This window comes from Choloepus didactylus, chromosome 8, assembly GCF_015220235.1.
Source record: "Choloepus didactylus isolate mChoDid1 chromosome 8, mChoDid1.pri, whole genome shotgun sequence".
Classification (NCBI taxonomy): Eukaryota; Metazoa; Chordata; class Mammalia; order Pilosa; family Megalonychidae; genus Choloepus; species Choloepus didactylus.
This window is the reverse complement of record NC_051314.1, coordinates 6,502,322-6,524,716: the sequence shown is the minus strand read 5'-3', so window position 1 is coordinate 6,524,716 and position 22,395 is coordinate 6,502,322. Positions and strand designations below refer to the sequence as shown.

General features: G+C 54.7%; 1 protein-coding gene across 2 annotated transcripts in view; it reads right to left on the bottom strand.

Annotated features, from left to right (window-relative positions):
* PHF21B (PHD finger protein 21B) overlaps positions 1–15,880 on the bottom strand; it is a 118,223-nt gene extending 102,343 nt beyond the window's left edge. The window contains exons 1-3 of one of the 2 annotated variants that reach the window (XM_037847286.1): positions 15,473–15,880; positions 14,724–14,804; positions 14,466–14,531 (exon numbers count right to left, since the gene is read on the bottom strand). In XM_037847286.1, coding sequence (XP_037703214.1) covers positions 14,466–14,531; positions 14,724–14,804; positions 15,473–15,526 — 201 coding nt within the window. In that variant the 5' untranslated portion in view covers positions 15,527–15,880. The remainder of the gene's footprint in view (positions 1–14,465; positions 14,532–14,723; positions 14,805–15,472) is intronic. The other variant, XM_037847287.1, reaches the window with a different exon arrangement.
* Between the last annotated feature and the right edge of the window lie 6,515 nt (positions 15,881–22,395).

The window sequence follows — 22,395 nt, the reverse complement described above, 5'->3', positions numbered from 1 at the left end:
TCAATGAATGAGCAGACATGGGGGAATCGGTCCACACCTGTGTTGACTAATCATCATAAAGGAAAAAAACAAAGGAAAATAAATCATGTAATATAAGATCTGGACAAACCCCCACAACTGGGTTACATTTTTAATGTAAACTCACCTCTCCAGTGGGAGAATTCCTTTAGAACATGTACACACCCCTCTGTAAACTGTACACTGAAGGGGCCCCACGGACGCTTCTGCATGTGTCCCCTTTCTCTCGTGCCCATGCCGCCAGCCAAGTGAGGCCCCAAATTCCCGAGCAGACAGTGATGTCAAAGTGTGGAGCCCCCAGCATGGACCACAGGTCTGATGGAAGGACCCTCTCTCCCCAGGAACAACCAGCAGCCCTTGGGGATGGTCCCATGGTCACTCTGGACACGTCCAGCACAGGAAGCAAAAGTCCACTGCGTGCCCATCTGAGGGGGGCTCCAGCTGGACAACACCAGGCACTGAACGCCTTGCCCCAGCTCCTCCAGGCAGGCATGCTCCCAGCACCCAGCTCTCCGAGGCCCCCAGCCCCTGGCTCTCCAAGACCTCTCCTGGCCCCTGGCTCTCTGAGCCCTGAGGCCAGTTTTCTCTTGCGTTTGTCCACTTCACCTTCATGATCGATCACCCATGAAGTACATACTGGAGTCTCACCCCACTTCACAGATGAAGAAACTGACTTGGGAAGGTCCAAGCTTCACCTGCAGCCACAGACTCCAAGGGGGCCATGGGGATGTGGTCAGGAAGCCCCTAACCTCTCGGGGACGCTGTGCTTCCTTGCACTCTGTCAGACAGGGGTACTCCCTGCCCCCTACTTCCTGAGATAGACCACCTGGCATCATTGGAGGGGAGAACCATGTGAACCTCAAACGTCACAGACAGCCACTGCGACCCTGGGCCGGGGCTGTCAGTGGGCCAGTGGGTGCTGCTGCTTCCGGGCTGACATGCCCTCGGCCACCCTGGCGTCACCTTTCCGCACCTGCTACTCCTCCCCAGAGCCTGGGCTCCCTCACCTGCGGATGGGGACAGGCGCAGGGCACAGCCAATGGGAGCAGCCCAGGCAGCCGGGTGCTCAGCGCGTTCTCGGCAGCCCCCTTAGCAAATGCCAGCTCTGTGCTCCGGTACGTGCAGCCCCACTGCAGCCAGGGGGGGACGTGGCTGCCGAGACCACCACCCAGACCCAGGCCACAGCCGAGGGACAGCAAGTCCGGAACAAATCCCACGAATGGAGCAATCTGCCGGTTACCCATCTGCCAGTTACCCATCTGCCTCCGCATGAAGCGTTTAATCCCCACCCAGGCCGCTGAGGCCCGGCCCTTCCTTGCAGCTATTTCACAGATGGGAAAACTGAGCTGGTGAGGTGAGCCCTGGGGCGCATGAACCTCCTCAGGGGTCTCCGCCCCAGCCAAGGGGTTCCCGACCTTCCCGCAGGCCCGTCGGCCACGAGGAGGCTGTGGCTCTCCGGACAAGTCCAGCGTTTCCACATCCGTCTCCGATCTGCGTCTGCAGCCGCCTTTCCTCGTTACTGAATGAACACATCGCGGTGAACCCGCCGGCTGGCTGGTTTTCAAAACCACCAGACGAACAAACATCGAACTCTGCCTCTACAATAAATTACACGCCCCCATTTTTCTGGGATGGTCCTGATTTCAAATAGTCCAGACAACTGCCAGGCGATGTGCTGAGAAAATAATGGCCTTCATCCTGCTCACGAAGGAACAGACACACACGACTTTATCTCAACGAGAAACTTCCTGAGCTCACGCCGGGCAGCCTCCAGCTGTCCGGAGGCTCCCACAGTCATCGGAGGTGGCAGGACCAGCTTCAACTGGCAGATAAGAAGGTCAAGGCTCCGAGAAGGTCCCTGTGCTCACGAGCAGCCAAGCCAGGCCAGGGGATCCCCTCTGCCCCCCAGGCTAGGGGTCCCCAGTGCCCATACCCCAGCCCTCTCTTTCCCTGCCACACGCTCCCTCTCCACATGTCCACTGGGTCTGGGTGGAGCCACTCCTCGGAGCCCCCCAATCACACTTACAGGCTGTTGACTACAACAAAAGATCTGCAAATTCCCCCACTTCCGTTGCATCCAAATTAGTGCCGAGAGGAAAGAAGTCCAGATGAAAATACTCAGGCTTGGGGAGCACTGGGGAATGGGGTGGCAGACCCCTAAGGGGTCTCCAGCAGCCAGTGCCAGGGGGGCCACCCTCCTCTCAGGCCTGGGCCGGGGGCCCTTCCCACAGCACCAGCCTCCGCCGGCCGGCCAGGTCCCCACTTCCAGTGCCACGCTGGCCTTTTTCATCCATCAAACAAAGCAGGAGTGGTGTGGGCTCTGCCTGGGAAAAGCGGGTCTGTGCCTTCCTCTCTCCAGTCATCAAAGGGGAACAAAGTGGGGGCACGGGGGATGGGGATAAATTACTGCACAGCAACTCCATCTGCACAGGATGTAATAAAATGTGTTGCTAAGATACAAGCGCCAAAGAAGTTCATTAAAGGACACTTTAAACCGAGCTGCCAGACTCGTCTCCCTCTAATGGCTGCTTATTTGGTACTGTCCCCTGGGTTTATAATTAGATCTGCGATATCAGGAGCCGCTTCCCCGATTCGAGCCCACTCAGCAGAACCCCGGGACAAAATAACTCCAACGAGACGCTGCCTTAGGCCAGGACGCGCATGGGGCTGCGGGACGGTTCTGTTACGGATCTCAAACGAGATGAGCAAGAAATACCATGAAGGGCCCCAGCGGCTCTCAAGGAGTCTGTGGTTTCCATCCAGGACCCAGGCTCGCTGAATCGCGGGACCTCAGACTATTCTAGAACCTAGAGTATTATTACACCCTCTATATCTTGGGGCTGAATGAAAGTCACATCAGAATCTGAAGAGTGTAGAATCTTAGTGAGTTTGGGTGTCACTCCTTCAATAACTCTGTATAGTCACTCTATGTAGGGCCATGAGGGGCATTTAAAGGGGGCAGAGGTGAAAGAGGCAGCTAATCATTAGATCACAACCCAGCATGAGGGGGGTCTGACGGGGATGGAGCTGAGAGCAGAGACACTGGACCCTGTTGGAGGTCATGGGGACTGTCCCCCTGAGCTGAGCCCCAGGGGACGAAGAAGGAGGTGTAGGGCACCGGGGGGGAGAGGCTGGGTCAAATCGGCCCGGCAGCGTCAAGGAGGCCAGCAGTGCCTGGAGAAGGCTTTTAATTCCTGGCTCACACCTAAACATAAGGACATTTTATAGAGGAACTGACTTCTGGCTTCTCCTGAAAAATCAAAGGAGCAGGCTGCAGTGGCCCGTGCCACAGGGCACCAGGGGCAGAGCTGGCCCCACTGTCCCTGCCACGGGGCACAGTCTCTCCAGCATGCCAGACAGCACTGGCGTTTGCATCCCCACCTTGGTCAGATCTCAGGCTGTAATTAGACAGTCACAGGATCCTTGATGCATCTTAGTTTCTGTACTACAGACTCAGAGCGTCTTGGGAGGAATGAGCCCGGTCACCCAGTCCCACTGCCCACTGCTGCTGATCAGACAGTGGTTTGGCACAGGATGGCAGGAGAACATCCCAAATCAATGCATCCTATGCCTGGACAGCTGTTACTGTGAGGGAACTCAAAGGGGTCAGTCACGTCCAAGAGGACAGCCCCCATCCTGTCCCAGCAGCCCTCTGAGCTCCTCTCACAATCACCGGCCACTCACTCTATCCCAGCCACACTGGCCTCCACTCAAAAGGACAGGCACGTCTGGCCTCAGGGCCTTTGCACGAGCTGCTCCTTCTGCAGAGCCACAGGGCTCGCCCCCACGGCTCCCACAGGGCTTTGCTCAGAGCCCCCACGGCTCCCACAGGGCTTTGCTCAAAGGCTGCCTCTCAACGAGGCCCCCTGGTCGCCCCAGAGCTCCCCTGGTCTCGGTCCACAATGACCCCCCAACTCTGCTCTGGCCCCTCTCCTCTCCAGCCAGGACACGCTCTTGGAGGGCCCTTCATAGCACATGCACCCAGTGCAGCGGCAGCTCTGGGAGAAGGATGCTGGTGATGGGCAAAGAAAACTCGGCATTCAGCGGGGCTGTCAAAACCGGAGTTTAAGAAATATTTCTGGCATCTACCTGAGGTGCATTTATTACGACCCGGGACGTGTTAATCAGAGGAGAGTTGGCATCACTGATTGTCACTTTGTAACTGGTACCTCACATTAAATTCTGTTTCACAGTCTCTAATAGGTATATATTTTTAATTACATCTTCAAGTAATTACATGTGCAGATTGGCTTCCTGCCTGAATGGCATCAAAGAGAAACACGTCTCCCTCTCTCTCCCTTCCCCATTCCTGCTTTCATCTATCCTAGGACAAAAAGCCTCTCCCAAAATCGATTAGTTTCACCCACAGACAGCAATCCCCAGGTAGGCCCAAACAGCCCCCCACCACTGCCACCACACATAACTGTCTGCTGCCTCCACTCAAGAGGTCAAAAAGACAGTCATTATTTGCTCCCAAGGATGATTGCAAACCCCCCCCATCACCATCTTTCAGCACTTCTATTTGGGGGAGTGGCTCTTCCCTCACCAGCCCACAACAAATCTCTAGCCCCGTGTTTGGACTCTGTAGCAGACAGGCCATCCACCCAGGCTGGGTAACAAACATCCCCCACAGACACTATTTCTGAAACCAGTCTTTCTGCTACCTAAGGGATACAAGAGGCAAGGAAAACATAACTGTGCCTGGAGAACTACAGTCCATTTGGCTCAACAAGCTTCATAAAATGGAAAATTGCAGAATACACTGCAATTGCCTTGCCAAAGCCGAGTAAACTGGAGAATGGCTGCTCTGAAAGTCTAAAAACCGTCCCAAAAACCACTCGAGCGTGGCATCCGGGTCTCTGCAGGCAGCCTTGCAGGCAGCGCCCCAGGATATCCTGTGCAGGCTTCCTGCCCATATCTCACGGGGCTGCCCTCCTGAGAGGGAGTTTCCCAGAGAAAACTCTATGAACAGAGTCCAGTCGTTTAAACAAAAATCACATGCTTCTTTCATGGCCACGGTGTGACAGTCGGGAAAACTAGAGTCCTCAGGGCGAGCTCAGGACGCAACCCCCATGCCCACCCAGGGCCTCAGTCTCCCACGTGTAAGGGTGAGGGGCTTGGCCTAGTCCCCCCTTGGCTCTCACATCTTATTCTTTTAGTCACAAGTTTTAGGGACACGTGACCTCAATTTCCATTGACTCCCAAGTCTAGAGCTTAATTCCAGCGCTGGACGCAGATTCCAGAGACGAAAGCAACCTGGAGGCGTCTCGACTGACAAAAATCCACGTGGCTGCTCCACTTCTCCACGGCAGCTGTGTCTCTGGGCACCACCTATATTCCTATATTCCTGCAGATTGAGCAGCATCGGGAACTCTGCCCCTCCACGCCACAGCACCACTGCACGCTAGGAACCATCTGGGAACCCTGCCCGAGAAGCAGCCTCACCCCTGCCCCGCAGACAAGCCCCCGCGCCCCACCCTGGGCTGTGCCTCCCAAGTGCATCTGTCTCCCCGTTCTGGAGCTGAGGGTTCGACCCACCCTGGGCAAAAGATGAAATAAAAATCCCCCAAGGATGCACCCCTTTCTGCTGCATTTTAACAAGACAAGCACAGGTGCCAAGCAGAAAATTTAAAAAAAAGTGTTAAGGCGGCCAGACGAGACCGCCCGGGTCCGCACTGCTGGCAGTCCGAGGTGGTAACCAGAAGGGAGCTGTGTCAGCAGTTTCTCCCCACACTCTGGAAACTGCTACAATTGAACAATCAGGAACCACAAATAAAAAAAATAAAAACATCTTAAGGAAGCACATGGGTTCCTTCAGAGAACAGAGGCCATTTTGAAATGAGAAGATGCCGCCACCTTAAAGTATAAAATAACAGCAGTAAAAATAATGATAATAAACAGAAGTGCAGCAGCAAAGCGACAGAAGCATGGACAGCCAGCAGAGGGTGGGAGAGACACAGCTGGTGGCTCCAGGCGGCTAAGACAGCTCTTGATGCAAGGGGAGGGGAGGGTTTGCTTTGGGGTCACTCCAGCTGGTTCAGTTTCTACATCATCAAGGGCCCCCCCGTACCGGCCAGCGGGCCACACACACCCCAAGGAGCTGCAAGCCAAGCAGGCAGCCTTCTGTGCGGGGCAGAGATTGGACACCAACACAGACCCCTCTAAAGTTCTAGGACCTTCTACCCCAGAAGGAAATTCCTGCCCATTATCATCAGGGTGCTTACTAATTGTCGGTGACCGCCCCGACACACTAACTCCATTATTTTTATCTGAGTAAAGTGACAGCAGAGCTAACTCATTACATTTGTGGTATAGGGTGCTGCTGATTCTCCCCACATGCTCACCAGTGCCGGGGTCAGGACGAGGAAGTGGGGAGCCCACCTGCCCAGAGCTGGGGGGGCAGCTCTCCACGTGCCTGCTGTGTGGCGTTGGCAAGCCTCTCCACCTCTCTGGGCTTTGGTCTCCTTGAGAATGAAATGGAGATGCTCGGCATGTGTTGCAAGGACAGAGGGGGCTCGTCTGCAGGGAGCATCAGAGGAGGGCCAAGCTTCTCTGACGACTGACTAGTGTCGGGATGATATCCAAGTCCCCCTGGTTGGGGACCGACCACGGGCCAAGAACTCAAGGTGTCACCCCATTTGAGCCTCCTGACTCTTGTGCAGTGAGCACCTACCCCAGGCCCAGGGCTCTGCCTCCCGATGTGCAGGGCACCCAAATCCCCTCCTGAGCCTCCAAGGATGCACGAGCTGCCCAAGGTGGGACAGCATCAGAAGACGGAGCCTCAGCTCTGCACAGGATGCATCTGTGTGACAAGCCTCTCGGACACACGTTAAAAGCATTCTTAGCAGCGCTCTCCTGGAGATGAAATCAAATCCAGACATACCACCATAAATGCTGTAAATTTCAAGCGGTGTGAGAAGATAAACAGTGTGGCCAGGCTGTACTGAACTCCAGGAGCTGCCTCCTCCCAAAGTCTACCCCATGTCTGGGGCAAGGGCCTCCGAGGCTGAACCAACACCCACTCCCCAAGAGGGGCTCCCTAAGCCCCCCACGTCTGACCAGAGCGTTTCCAAGATGCTGCTTGTGCCAAGCGCCTCCACCGGGGAAGATGTCGCTTCCTCCGGGCCCACAGCATTTTCAGCCACGTTTCTTATCAGCTCACAGTGAAATAAAAAAGGCAACGAGCCCCTACTTCCAGTTCCCAAGTAGACAAAAGCATTGGAGGAAAAACTTGCTAACTCACAGGGCTAATCATCAGGGTCAGCAACTCAAACGAGCCATCTTGGGACCAAAGTTATCACTGGAGTCACCTTACTGAAAAAAGTTTAAAGTTAGTTGAAATCAATTGTACAGTTCCAACAGTAGGTGTTTTAAGGGGCTAAAATATCAAAGCGAACTCTTTGGAATTGCTGAAGATGGCACGGTCACTATCAACCTTCACCAGCGTGATAAACAATGTGACACCCATGTGCAGAAAAGAACTCCCCGGAACAGGGATGGGGGACAGTGCAGGGCTCCACCTCCCCCAGGTGCGCAGGGCGGGGCTCGACCGGCCTGGTGTGTGGTCACCGCTGGAGCAAAAGCACAGGCCTCTCCATCCATGCCCTCTCACCCCTGTCACGAGACCGGATCTCCTGGGCAACCCCGTGAGGCAGGTCTTATCGCTGACCCTACTTTACAGCTGGGGACAAGCGGCTTGAATACAGGGACGCAGGGAGTTGGGATTTGAGCTCAGTGCCTTTGCTCTTCCAGCCACAGCGTGTCATCTGTTACAAGGCAGGGGACCAGCCGCAGTGAGGCAGGGGACAAAAAGAGGGTGCCCTGAGCTCGGGAGCAGAATCAGACCTTCCACGCCGGACAACCCCGAGCAGCCCGGCCTCGGCAAGTCTCCCTCCCCTGGACAGTCCCGCAGGGAAGAGTCACCTGCCCAAACTGACCCAAGTCACGGGCCTGTCTTGATGATCAAAAAGTTGTGCATCGAGGGAGGTGATGGAGCGGAACCTGCCGAAGAGTATCAGCGCCGCAGCCAGTCACCGGCACAGAGGCCACCAGCACAGAGGCCACTTCATCTGACCGATCCCTGTGCTCCCAGCGAAGCACGACGTCCCACCTGCTGCCAGGGTGAGCCCGGCAGTTAAACTTCCCGTGCACGTGCCTCACTGGGCTGCGCCAAAGAGTTAACTGCGGGTGCACCCGTCTTCCCAGCTACATGTGAAAATTTGGCCAGCAGAGACCAAGAGAAAGCTTTCTCTGAGTGCAAAGCCTTACACAATGGCAGGTGTCACTACTAGCAAAATCAGATCAACCTCACCGTCCCCCCAAGGCCACAGCCCCAGCCCCAACACCTGGCAGGAGCTCATGCAAATGAATTGTTCCCCAAAGGTGTCAGGACACGCTGTCAAGTGTAGAGGGCGAGTGTGGGGACAGTATGCTTAGTACTTCCGCTCGTGTGTGTCCAGGTGATGGCTGTGTGTGCGTGCAGAGAACATATCTGACAGCCACCCCTCAAAACCAACACAGCGCTCAGCCACGGAACAGGGTCGGGGTGAGGCAGGAGGGGACGCTTCCATCTACTATTTTCAAATTCTTCCCACTGAACATGTGCTGCTTTTATGATAAAAACTTTTTAAAAAGTGGACTTCTTCATATCCAAACTGGTACAGGAATAATAGAACGGTGATTACCACCTTCCACGGTGAGATTTGATTTTAGCAGAACTGTACTTATTTTTCGTACTTCAAAAATAAGTATGAAAAATCTTTCATTTTAGTAACATAATCCTGGATGAACTATTAACAAATTTTAAATATACTATGTATATTTCACATATACTGTTGCTACATCTCAATATAAATTTATCTGTTGATAAGCACTTTATAGGTAACAACATAAAACAAAACAATTAAAATGTAGTCACTCAATTAATACAAATATACAGTATATATTTGATATAACGATATATAAATTAGAACACACAGCTACAAAAGCAAATAGATAGATATAAATACGAAACACAGGCACACTTTTTTTCCTTAGGCCAAGTGAGCAGAGTCACCCACTGAGTTACCTTCTGGAGGTTTCCAGAGGTGCCCCCCATGCTCTTTCCTATGAGCAGCAGGAGGAGGGTCCCTCCGTGGCCCCTGCCCCAGCCTGATCTCGTCCTGGTCACCCAGGGCTATGGGTCCAGCAGCCTCGGGGATCCTGGTCCCCTCCCATGCATGTCCGGCAAGCCCCGTGGCCTCTGCAACAGCCTCCACTGAGGGGCTTGGAGCACAGACCCAGTGGACAACTCACACCTCCTTCACTCTGCCCCCTTCGAACCCCCTCGGCTCCCTGGCACGCATCTTCCTACGCACAGCCTAAAGTGCTTGACGATTTCCCAGCGCACAGCCTCTCATCCAGACTCTCTGTCCCAGCCTTGGCCACTGTCCTCACTCTGCCCACAGCTAACCTGTTCTGCCTTCTTTTTCCTCCTCTCTCATGGTTTTACTGACAGAACACCTCCAGGTTGTACTCAGCCCATTCTTCCTCTTAGCAAGTGAAGCCATCATTCCCACCCGTCCACAACCCCAGGCATCCTCGAAGACCCAACTTCCAGGCAACCTCCTCCAGGAAGCTGTCCTGGATTGCCAAGTCAGAAGTGGCACCACTGTTCCCAAGGTGTGATTTTCATGGCACTTATCAGGACGTTCCTTGAATCGTGGTTACCTACGCCTCACCTGCCACACTCTTTGAGGTTTGCAAGGGCAGGGAGCTGGTTTTGTTCATCTCTATGTCCATTCATTTCAAACCCAAGGTTTTAAAATTCTACCATTTATTGCTGGCCGACTACAACGGCTCCCCTAGGACCATTAAGAAACCTTTGGTAATCCTCACCCCCACCCTGTGGCTGGTTCCGTCTTCTTCTTACAAAGTCACCCATGATCAAAACAAACATGCCTTGAACAACCTACTGAGTGCTCCTCAGAGGACGCTGGGACAGGCAGGAAGCAGACATGGTTCCCCCCGCGGACACAGGACCATGGCAGATGCTGCCGAGCGCTGTCGTGAGGCAGGAAACCGCTCGAGTGTTGAAGGAGCTGCTGGAGAGAGGGAAGGACACCGCCGTGCTGGACACGAGGAGCAACGGGAAACCGCCCAGGGCAGAGTCGGAGCAGGTGGGCAGGGGCGGTGCCAGCAGGCTCCGCAGACCTTTGGGCTCCATCCCAAGAGCCAAGGGAAACCCCCGGAAGTTCTCATGTTGTCTAGCCTTTAAGAGACCAAGTCCGGTGGCGAACGGCCTCGAGCAGGCCCGGGTGGCTGCAGGTAGGTGGCTACTGTAATCTTCCAGGCGGGAGACGATGGTGGCCAGGACCTGGGTGGTGGCGGTGGCAGCGGGGCGGAGGCGGGAGGAGGCCTCCAGGACGAGAGCACAGGCCGAGGCAGCTGCGGCCAAGTGAGGGGAAGAAATGGAAAAGGTTCCCCGTGGCAGTGGACAGAGCCAGGCGCGGACCCTGCACCACCAGAATCCCGCACTCTTTCCCACCTGGCAGGAAATGTGGAGCTTTTAGCAGCAGCATTAATTTTTCTGAAACTATTTCCAGAATAAGAGCTGGCACCCTGGGTCAGGAAGATTAAAATTTCCATCCGTGGGCGAGCACAGGTTCAAGAGGAGGCTTGGAAACTGAAACGTCCTTTGAGGGAAGGATGGCAAACAATCCAGGGGGGCTTCCGGAACAATCAACCCACGGCTTCACTTGGCAGGTGCTTCAAGGAGGACCCCTCTGGTGTTCAGCGAGGACAGCGAATCACCGTGGTGACATGATTCAGGGCTGGGTGAGCGCCACGATGTAACACCTTTCAAGAAGACGTATTTTTATTGCTGCACTTGGGGACAGCCCCTTGGAATAGGGAGTCCATCAAATCGACAGATACAGCGGCACACAAGGCCCTGAGTGCACCTGCAGGGTCTCCCTCACCCCACCAGCCGGCAGGAACCACAATGCACATGGCTGCTCCTCTCCCACTATGGGAAAGCTCAACTTGCACAAAGTTTAAGTCTGGAGATGCCCAAGACACGTGACATGAAATGTGGCACCGAGAATGCCAAACAACAGGAAAGAATAAAACCCTCCAGTATTTATGATAGGTCTGTTATTTATACCAAGTGCTTCGAGCTTGACAATTTAGATAAAAATGTTATTGCCTCTCTGCATGTGCTGTGAATTCATGGTGCAAAACCACTGGAGCAACTAATGGAGTCTTCACACGTCATATCTTGTTAAAGAAGAGGAGCCCATCCTCCATCGAACCAGCGCTTTGCAGCAGGCAACTGGGGCGCTGTACCCCAGGCCGTGGCTTGGCCTTTCCAGCTAGACCACAACTCAGCACCGACCAACCCGTCCACACCGTGGCTTGTTTGTTTAAGGAAAAAAAAATCTGAACTCAGTTTTCAACCAGCAAGTTGAAAACTAGTCTGGAAGCTAGTTTCCTGTTTATCCCCAGGCCCACCAAAGGTGGAAGAAACACTGCACAATTATACAGAATTTGCCTGCCCAAGGACCTACCTACTTCTATGAGTCCTTGAAAAACATCTTTACACGCTTGCTCTTATTTCTAAAAGTAACCTACAAAATTTCCAGTGCCAAGGACACAAGCGGGAAATTGATGGACATAGAGAATATCACCCACTGCTATTGCATTTCTAACGGATGGGGATAATGGGCTCCTCCATTATTTTACTATCTACTTCATCATGGGCACGTGCACTCTTAATTGAAACTTAACCTTTCTATCTGATATTCCAAGCAGGAGCAGCTCAGAAATGCATCTCTGAGGCGGAGGTGGCAAACTTGTAAAGGAATTCTACCTTTCATTTTAGAGTGTGTGCAAGCAAACAGTGAAATATTTGCTCTTTCACTGCCCTCCCTACACTTTCAGCTCCTCGGGTGCAGGGATTGGGGGGGGGGGCAGCAGAACATCGAGGCTCCTCCTCAAGCCGTGGGTTTACCTCCCAGAGCTTGCTCATGGACCATTCCCTGGCCCAGCTGCCAATCACCACCAAACTCTCCCAAGGAGAGAGAGAGCCGAGTAAATGTTAAGTCTACCCAACTCATGGCATGGGCGACCGCAGAGAGATTTCACCGTGGGGCTTGGGAGCGGCCAGGCAGCTTTATTAGTACACTGTTCCGGCGCCTCAGCCCCCCGCCCCCACTCCTCTAGGAGCCCTTGTTATATAAAATGCCACAAAGGGAGAAGGAAAACAACACACTAGCAGTTACAAAAAGGAGTTCCCATTGCCAGGCCAACCCCTGGCTGCTTACCAGATGTTATTTTTAGTCATTTAAAAGAGAAACATTTTTAAAAGGGGAGAGAATGAAAGTTTTCCCTGTTTTCTTTCTTCCTTTTTAAGCACACACTCAACACACACAAAAAGATGGAGGTACCTTCAGTAGACATCTTTCCCCCGAGTTCAGCTTTAAAGGCAAGATATCCTAGTGTAGAACAGCCCCTTCCCTAAACTGCACCACATCGTTCAAAGAGTATTTTCAAAGGTTTCTCCTGGCCTTATCTAAATTCCAGCGTGACAGATAATAAATAGCTACTCATTTACTATCATCATAAAAATTTAAACAGCCTTGAAACACTTGCTCCAATACAGAAGAAATGATCAAACCCAAGCTCGGAACAGTAAGACTACTGCCATGCGGGACACATAAAGAGCATTGTTGCAATAAAAGCTGGATTACTGGATTTTTTTTTTCTTTTAAACCTTCTACTCCAAGCAAAAGAGAGTCAACAACTTGCGGTTGCAGCCGGTGAAAAAAGGGCTTAGTAACCCTCAGCTTTCACATTATGCCAGATTTGGTAGTGATTTTTTTTTTTTTTTAAGAAAGAAAGTCTCTGATTTGATCCTGCACAGTGATTAAACATCTTTGTGCTCAGCGGAGAAGGGTCTTCCAGCCCCTCCCCCTCCAAAAATGGCATCAAAGCAATCAAAATGGTAATGCGGGCCTGCGCTCCCCTCCCCCCGCGCGAACTCCCCGACTTCGCCGGGCCCCCCTCCGCGGGGAATGGAAGCTTCCACTCCCCGGACGGGGGCGCAGGCCCGGCGGCCGCGCGCAGCCGGGGAGGGGGCTCCGTCGGTCCCGGCAGAAAGGGGTTAACGCCCTCGTCCCAACCCCTCGCGTGCAGCCGGGCGCCCCGACCAGGCGCGGGCCCGAGGGAACGGCTGTATTTCTTTCCGCACCCCCCTCGGTACCCCCCTCCTCTCCCGTACGCCCCCTCCCACCACTTTTCAACTTTAAAGACTCCAAATGAGCACCGGGCCTCCGACTTCCCCCGCGCCTGGGTCGCCGCCACCCCCCACCATCTCGTCCAGATCTCGGCCACGCTCCCCGAAAACTGCTCCAGGGAGGGAGCCTCTGGGCGGACCGCCCCGGCCGAGGGGGCGGAGGGGAGAAGGCGGCCGGAGCTGTCCAAGTTTGGTGCTGACGGCGGCCGCGGGCATTCCGAAGGAAGCGCGATCGATGACCAGGGGCGCGCGGCGGGGGCGAGGGGAGGGAGAGGAGGGGAGGGGGCGCCCCGCCGAGAGCCTCTGGGGCGGCCGGGGAGGGAGCGGGTAGGCGGGGAGGGGGGAGCGGAGGGGGAGGGGCGGGAGGAGGGCGAGGGGCGGGGGCGAGCGGCCCGGGCAGCGCTCGGGCGACGGCATCTGTTCGAGGTGCTGAAATCCCGCGCGCCGAGCTCGGCGCAACTAAGTCACAATGGACAACTTTTCCTCCCCGGAGGGAGCCGGGAGGGGGCGGCGGCCGCGCTCCCCACCGCGGGGAACTGCTCGGGAGTTGCAATGGACACCTAGCGCCTGCAGACCAAAGTTGGGGCAGACTTGGGGTGTCTGGGGGGCGCCGTTCTTTTGTTCCCCGGGAGCTGGCGCCAGGTTCCAAGAATAAAAAGTGAAGCTGGGGCAGTGGAGGGGCCCGGGGGAGCTCCGAGGAACGATTCTTTTTAATAAGATTTACGAGAGCAGAGAAATCGCTTCCGGGTAGCTGTGTACCCAGGACCGAACCGATGCCCCCACCCCAACACACACACACACACACACACACACACCATGACGAAGAGGGGGGCGCTGAGCCGGTAGAAATTTCCATACTCCCAAAACATGTCCACCAACTCAAAATGGACGCCGGGCTGCTCGCCGCCTTCTAAGTGCAGCTTCTCTCTTTCGGCCACTGCCGGTGCCTCGCTCTCTCCCCTCCGTCTCCAAGAACCCGGCTCTTTCTTTTCAGAAAAGGAGGGGGGGGCGGTGGAACCGGCAACTTTGAGGATTGGAAACAGACCCCTCTGGGGAGTCCGAGCGTGTGGCGCCAACCCCGGCACTTTTTAAGGTGTTGCCAAAGTGCCCGTCGACCCCTCCCCAATCCCCCCCACAAGGCAGGCAGGGGGTGCGCAGCCGCCTCCGCGCTTACTTGTTTGTCGCTAAGCGCTGCGATCCGCGGCTGCCTCTCGTGGAGCTGCTTCTTGAGGTCGCCGTTCTGCGGAAACACGGAGGGGCGGACTCAGGCCGGCGTCCCCAAGGGGCTAAGTGTCCCCGGCGCGTCCCCGACCCGGCGACCCGAGCCCCCCGCCCCGCAGCGCCGCCGAGGCCGGCCGGCCGCCGTGCGCCCTGCGCAAGTTTCCCCGCCGCAGCCGGCCGAGCGGCGGCCGTCAGTCCCGGGGCCGCTTACCTGTGGCTGCCGCCTCATCGGGGCCGCTCGGAGGGCGGGCGGGGGCCAGGCCACCGGCGGCGGCGCCCCGAGCGGTCCAAGCTGGGAGGCCGGGGTGAGTGTGCGAGCGAGTGTGAGTGTGAGTGTGAGTGTGTGCCGGGGGAGGGGGGAGGAACAAAGAGCCAAGTAAACACGGCGAGTCCGTGTCTAGCAAAGCTCATAAATATTCAAGTCTCGTCCTAATCTCTCCAACACACACACGCGCGCACGCCGCAAGACTGCTCGGGCTCCGGCCGCCGCGCCGCGGCTCGCGCGAGCAACAATCGGCCAAACTACTTTTGCAAACTGTGCAGGACTGCACGGCGGGGGGCGGGGGGGGGGGCGGGGGGGGTGCCGGAGGGGGTCGTGCATACTCCTCCAGCCCCGGGGGCAGGTTCAGAGTAGCCCCCTCCAGGCACCCCCAGCCAGGCCGACCCTATGTCGAGAAAGAAAAAGAACCCGGCTCGGATCCCAAGAGCCCCAGTACCCCCCACCCAAAACTGCAGGATTGCACGGCGGGTGGGGGTGGGTAGAGGCGGAGCCCGGGGGGTGGGTCCGTGCAAACTCCCTTCACCCCGGGGCAGGCTCACGAAGGGGCTCCCCCCGGCACCTCAACTACGCAGACCCTGCGACAAGAAAAACCTGACGCCAGACTCGGGTCCCAAGAGCGCTCCCCTCCCCAGTGCCCCCCTCAGCACCACCCCCAGGTCGCCAGGCCCCCCGCCGCCTACCTGGTGGCGCGCGAGTTCCACGGCGAGCGCCTCGGGCCGGCTCTGCAGCTCCATCCCGGCAACTTGGGCAGCACTTTGCGCCCACTTTGCCCCCGGCTCCGGGGAAGTTGTGCGCTCCGCGGGGGACGGGAGCGGCCGGGGGCGGACCCGGCCTCCGGGGAGGGGGAGCGCGAGCCCCCTCCCCCACGGCCAGAAGGGAGGGGGCGAGCCGGCGAGGGGGAAGAAAGGCAGCCGGGCGCCGAGCCCGCGGCCGCCTCAACTCCTCAGGCCGCCCGGCAAGTTGCGCCAGGTCCCCCGGCTGCCGGCGCGGCCCCGCGCATGGCCCCCCGGCGCCCGGAGCCCCGCGCCGCCCCGCCGCGCGCGCCCGCCGCCCGCCGGCAGGGACTATATTTCCTCCGGCGCGCGCGCCTGGATCTCCCCGGGCCTCGGCAAAGTTGTGCCTCGGCCCGATGCTAATTCGGCAGTGCCCGGATGGAGCGCGCCGGGGCCGAGGGGGCGGGGCCGGGGCCCGTCGTCCGCCCCGCCCCTTGCCCCGCGCCTGCGCACTGCCGGCTCGCCGCGGCCGGGCGCCGGGAGCGGAGAACAAAAGTGGCGGCGGAGAGAGGCGCAAACTCGCCGGCCCGCGGCTTGGGGCGGCCGGGTCCGGGGACCGTTGGGCCCGGGCCTTGCGGAATGGGGCGCCCCCGAGGTCCTGCTCACCGGCTCGCCCGCTGGACCCTCCGGAAACGGGGCGCCCCTTCCTTCCGCTGGGGGCACCCCGTTAACGTGGGGGTGAATAATACTTTTTCCGATGGGAATAAAAATGTCCAGTTTTACATTTCTACCCTCGCCCTGTCTGTGTCTTCCGTCCTCCTCTTTTTCCCTGGCTCGGCTCCCCCTGCCGCCGCCTCCCTCTGCTGCTTTATTCACGTGGCCCACCGTCCCCTCCACGCCGGCTCCGCGCTTGGGAGATTAGATGAGTCCTGTCGCCAGATCCCCCCCGCCTGACGGCATCCGTGTTGTTTAAGCAGTAGGAAAATTGATCTCTTGACTGTCCCTTTAATGATTTTTTTTTTACACTCACAATTAAACTCTCGACAGATGTCACTGGACTTTTTAAGACTGTTGTTAAAAATCGGGAACACGCCCGGTCAATGTGACATAAGCAATTATAACTACAGCTAGCAGAGATCGCATTTCAGAACTCCCAGCGCCAAGCCGGGAGGTCAATATTCCATCGCCCAGTTGCCATCCTCATCAATTAATGTCCGAGGCGGCGTGGCTATCGGTACCCTGTCCACGAGTTTGAAAGATGCTGGGGAGAAATGGTGCAATCATATTTCAGAGTCAATTTTGAAGCTGATAAATTGTTATAACTTCCCGCAGCATTCCTCCGCCAAGCAAAAAAATGCCCAGACTCATGCAACCGACAAATGCCCTTTTCTGCGTGTGACAACTCGTCCCGTGTGTCTTTTGTGATCAGTAGAAGTGACGGGGATGCCTTTTTTTCCCCCAGTGGGGGACCCCAATGTTGGTGTGGCTCCAGTAGGGCATTTGCCACCAGAGACTTATATGCTTGGTCGTGGGGGTCCCTCTAACTCCAACACCACCCATCCCTGCACCCCTGCACTCTAAGAATTGGTGGAGGGCTTTGTTACCCTGTGCAAAACTAGCACGTTCTAAGTTGGTCTGGCCCCAAACTGGGAGAAATGGGCTGTGTCAAATGAAAAGTAAAAGGGTGACTCTGTGTGTGACCCAGGACAGGCTCCTCCCACTTCTGGGGCCAGCTCACCTCAGCAGGGTGCCCCCCACCCACCTAACCCTGTTGCAGGGCTGGAGACCAGCCTGGTAAAGTGGAGCACCCCAGGGACCAGCGCTCAGGCAGCCAGAGAGAGAGGGAGGGAGAGGATTCCTGCCGTAAGCTCTGTAAATGTCACTGGGTTTGGTAAAAACTCAGAGTAATTTCATCTCGGCCATCTATGGTAATTAAATCAACAGAGAGGGTGCCCACATTGTCCCTAACCTGGAGGGTAGTAAGCTCAGAATGTGGACAATTTAAAGGGCTGTTTGCTGTTTGTGTTTAACTCACTTGCCCTGATCATCATCTGCACAATCCTCGGGTTTTTTCACAGTTGCCTTCTTCCCGAGCAGACACTGAAGGCCAAGAAGCTGTGTGACGATGGGGTGGCGGGATTGTGTGAGGAAAGCGAAGCTGAAGTTCTTAGAAGCAGCCTGGGTGTCCTGCTACGAAGCGGGTCCCCCACCCTTTTCCCACACTGTGCCCTCCTTCTGGAGGTCCTTTCCCTCGTAACCCACCTTTCCAAATCCTGCTCCTCCTCCTACAGTTGCTTCAAATGCCACAGGAAATCCTTGGCTTGTCCCTTTGTAGGCTTTGTGTACCCAACGTGGGGGTCACTGTCTCATCATAAAGGTAATTGTTTTCTTTCCCACTGGAATTTGGGCCTACTCCCAAGACAGCCTGCGGGCGGAGCCCGGGAAGAGGCTGTCGGGGGCAAGTAAGTGCTTGATGGATAGATAATAGGGAGGGGGTCATGAATGAATGAGTGAATGAATGCTAAAAGAGAGATGAATTCCATTTCTGGAATGGTGAGCTGTAGGTCATGGCCATAGAAACGAGCAGTGACTACGGTTATTTCCAGCATCCAGTTTCCCCTCACCTGCCCTGGGGCCTGGACTGGTGCCTGAAAGCCCGGGTTTGAGGCTTGCATCCACCCCTTAACAGCTACGCGACCTGGGGAAAGTTACTCAACGTCTCTCAGCCTCCGTTTCTTCTGATATAAAATGAGAATGTATCGAGTCACCCCCAGATTCACCCAGCCCCTCCCATCCCAGACCTGGGCTGCTTGCTCTGTGGGGAGTGCCCGCCTTCTGCGTGGCCTCCAGCCCGTGCCTGCTCCAGCTCCCAGGTCCCATCCTAGGACCCAGGGGGGCACCGGCCACTCCCTCCCCCGGGCTGCTGAAGGAAGCGTTGCTCCCTGGACACAGATCTTGCCTCCCCAGGGACTGTCCAAGGGATCGAGTCACCCAACTCCGAAGCCCAGGGAGTTAGCTAGTTCTCTGTGGAATGTCCTGGGACCAACCAAAGACAGGATTCAGGAAGGAGCTAGCAAATCAACCTTTTTCCCTTCCTCAGGGGGTAGAGCGCTCTGAGGGTGGTGGTCCCCGACAGGTGGCCTAGAAGACAGGTGGCCTAGAAGACATGCCATGTAACTGGACACATGCCTCTGAGTCGTGTGAAGCTGTGACCAGTCAGTCTGATATCCCATTCCTTGATTTTGCTTTCCTTTCTGCCTGGCCTCACTTCTCTTTCCTCCTCACCCTTGCTGCCCTGGGATTGACCTCAAAATAGAGTTTAAGCTTTTTTTATTTTGCTTCTGTTTTCTAAGACCCCCTTCCTGACATGAAGAAAGTGTGGTGGTTTGAGCTGTATGTACCAGTAAAATAGGTTCTTAAACTCAGTCCATTCCTGTGGGTGTGAACCCATTATAAATAAGACCTTTTGATGAAGCAATTCAGTTAAGGTGGCCCAGGATGGGTCTTGATCCTATTACTGGATCCTTTACAAGCAGAATGAAACTCAGCTGGATAAAGAGGAAGCCAGAAGCAAGAAGCTGCAGGTCAGCGGAACCCGGGAGAGAAGAGAGTCTGGGAGAGGCCACCATGTGCATCGCCATGTGACAGAGGAGCCCAGGGCCAAGGATGGCCGGCAGCCAACCTGGAACACCACAGTTTTCAGGAAGAAAGAAACTGCCTTGATGATGACTTGATTTGGATTTTTCCTAGCCTCAAAACCATGAGCTAATACATTCCCTATGTTTAAGTCAACCCATGGCATGGTATTTGCTTGAGATGGCAAGGAAACTAAAACAACTAGCTACAGCTCTCGTGCCACGGGGTTCAAGGATTCATGAGATCCTGCCTGTGGAGGCCCTTAGTACACTTAAAAGGTGGAATTTTAGGTTGTATTTATGTTACTAGATTAAAAATATTAAAAAACAAACAAACATAGGGCTGTACAGCACACTGAGCCCTAATGTAAACCAAGGACTACAGTTAATAGTACAATTATAATATTCTTTCATCAATTGTTACAAAGATACCACACTAATGGTGTAAATAACGGGGGTGTGTGCCAGTTTGAATGTATTGTGTCCCCCAGACGCCATTATCTTTGATGTAGTCTTGTGGGGCAGACGTTTTGGTGCTGATTAGATTTGCTTGGAATGTGCCCCACCCAGCTGTGGGTGATGACTCTGATGAGATATTCCCACGGAGGCGTGGCCCCACCCATTCAGGGTGGGCCTTGATCAGTGGAGCCATATAAATGAGCTGACTCAAAGAGAAGGAACTCAGTGCAGCTGTGAGTGATGTTTTGAAGAGGAGCAAGCTTGCTAGAGAGGAACGTCCTGGGAGAAAGCCATTTTGAAACCAGAACTTTGGAGCAGACGCCAGCCACGTGCCTTCCCAGCTAACAGAGGTTTTCCGGACACCACTGGCCATCCTCCAGTGAAGGTACCCGATTGTTGATGTGTTACCTTGGACACTTTATGGCCTTAAGACTGTAACTGTGTAGCCAAATAAACCCCCTTTTTATAAAAGCCTATCCATCTCTGGTGTTTTGCATTCCGCAGCTTTAGCAAACTAGAACAGGGGGTATATGGGAACTCTGTATTTCTATATGACTTTTCTGTAAACCCACAAATAGGAAAATGTTTAAAAAAACTTGTCTAATAAAGAAAATGTTTTAAAAAACAAAACTGGTCTTCAATTTCTCCCCCACATGAAAGCTTCATATAAAAAGCCAAGGTAAATCTTGAAAAAGAATTTCAAAAGCAACTCAGTAAGCATTTAATGTGCACCTAGGCTGTACAGGGCCCCACGCCAGGTAGTATGGGACACGTAGTGTTCAATTAGATGGTCCCAGACCACAGAAGACTGTGGTGTAGTGAGGGCTCCAACCCCGATGATGGGGACAGAAGGAATCCTAATTCAAGGGCCCTGCATTAAAAATGGCAGAGGAGTATGAGATGGGAAACAGGAGGGAAGGGGTAATGCTGAGAGGGGCTCGTCAAGAAGGAATTTGAGCAGAGCCTTGAAGAGGTGGTAATGCCATTTGTTCCAGTGTTTACTATTTGCAAAGCATGTTCCACATCCTTTATCTTATTGGCCCTCACCAGAGTTCTGGGAAGCAGGCCTGGTACTTCCGATCATGGGTCGTTGGGTTGCTCATAGGCCCTGGTGGCTGAGGGTGGATGCACAGACTGAGGTAGAAGAGAATGGGGCTGACAATTAGGGTCTTCCGCTTTGGGACCGAGGGATCATGGGCACGTTGACCAAAGGACAGGCTGGTTTCTGCATCAGTTCCTGTGGTTGCTGTAACAAACGACCACAAGCTTGGTGCCTTAAAACAACAGAAGCTCATTCTGTCACGGTTGTGGAGATCAGAGGTCTGCAATCAGGGTGTCCTGGGAGCTCTAGGGGAGAATGTCCCTGTGAGAATTAGGTCAAGTTTAGCTTTCACACAGGGTGGGGGCAGCTCAGGGGAATGGCAGAGGGTTAAGAAGCCAAGCGGTAATCACTGGCCAGTCCACCTGTTTATCCGCCCACTGTCCTTGCAAGATGGAGACTTGGGGTGGAGTTTCCTAAAATAACCTCATACTTGTTAGCAAACTAGCTCAGACTGGCTCTACAGTTAAAGAACAAAGGAAAGAGGCCTGGGCATAACAATTATAGTCCAGGTGGAGATTTGTTTCAAATGTTCCTGGTTTCAAATGTTTCAAGTTTGCCTGGGAGACTTATTTTGAATGTTTCCAATTTGGGCAGGCTGTATGTTTCAAATTTGCCAGGACTAGTTAGGCCTGTCAAATAGAATGTATCCTCTGAAGTATCCAGCCACTGGAGAAACAGGGGAGGGACTTGCAATTTAGGTGTAGGGAATAAATACTGCTGGGTCTGTTGTTCTGGGCACCAACCACCATGCTTTGGTTGCATGCCTGTTCTTGCAAGATCATGAATAAATTCTTTTCTTCACCACAATCTGGTTAGCGTTGATTCCTTTTCAGGAATAGTACTTGTTTCTCACAGTCCCAGGCCACTCTCCAGGCTTCCGGTGGTGACAGCCAGCCTTGCTTTCCTTGGCTTGTGTACACATCCCTCCATCTCTGCCTCCGTCCTCACATGGCCATCTTCCTACTGTGTCCCTCTGTGTTTCTCCCTCTTCTCATAAAGCCCCAGTCACTGGATTTAGGGCCCACCCTCATCCAGTATGACCTCATCTTGCTCCATATGCAAATAACCTATTTCCAGATAAAGTCACATTCAGAGGTTCTAGGTGGACACAAATTTTGGAGGACCCCAGTCAACCATTACAGTGTCTGCAGACCGAAATGGGGGGTGGGGGTTGGCAATAAGTCATAAGTCAAGGTCCTGAGACGGGCTGCTGCAGGAACCTCAGGGGACCTGCAGGAGGTCACTGGCTGGAGAAAAGTAGGTCAGGAAAGGCGGCAGGGCCAGTCCCCAAGGGCCTAGGATCCCAGGCTGGGGTTTGGAGTGGTTTTATGGGCAGAGGGGACCCGCCCAAGTTTTCCGCAGAGGTGCGGGTGACATGGTCAGGACCCTGCTCTGAGTAGACAGGGTGCAAAGTGAAGGGTACAGGGGAAACCAAAGGTGGGGGCCATGATTCAGGCTGGGGGAGGAGTCCAGGAGTCAGGCGCAGATCCCTGGGGCCACCCCAGCCCAAGCATGGAGGCTCAGATGTCTGGCATGTGGTTTAACTGTCTGAGAAACTTCGGTTGGGGTTCAAACTCAACTTTTCTTTAGTGGTTCTCCCATTTGTTGGAAATTGCCCTCTGTGGGTGCTGTTGGAGATATCCTTTATTTCATTTGATCCTATGGGTTAAGTACAATTATCCCCACTCTACAGA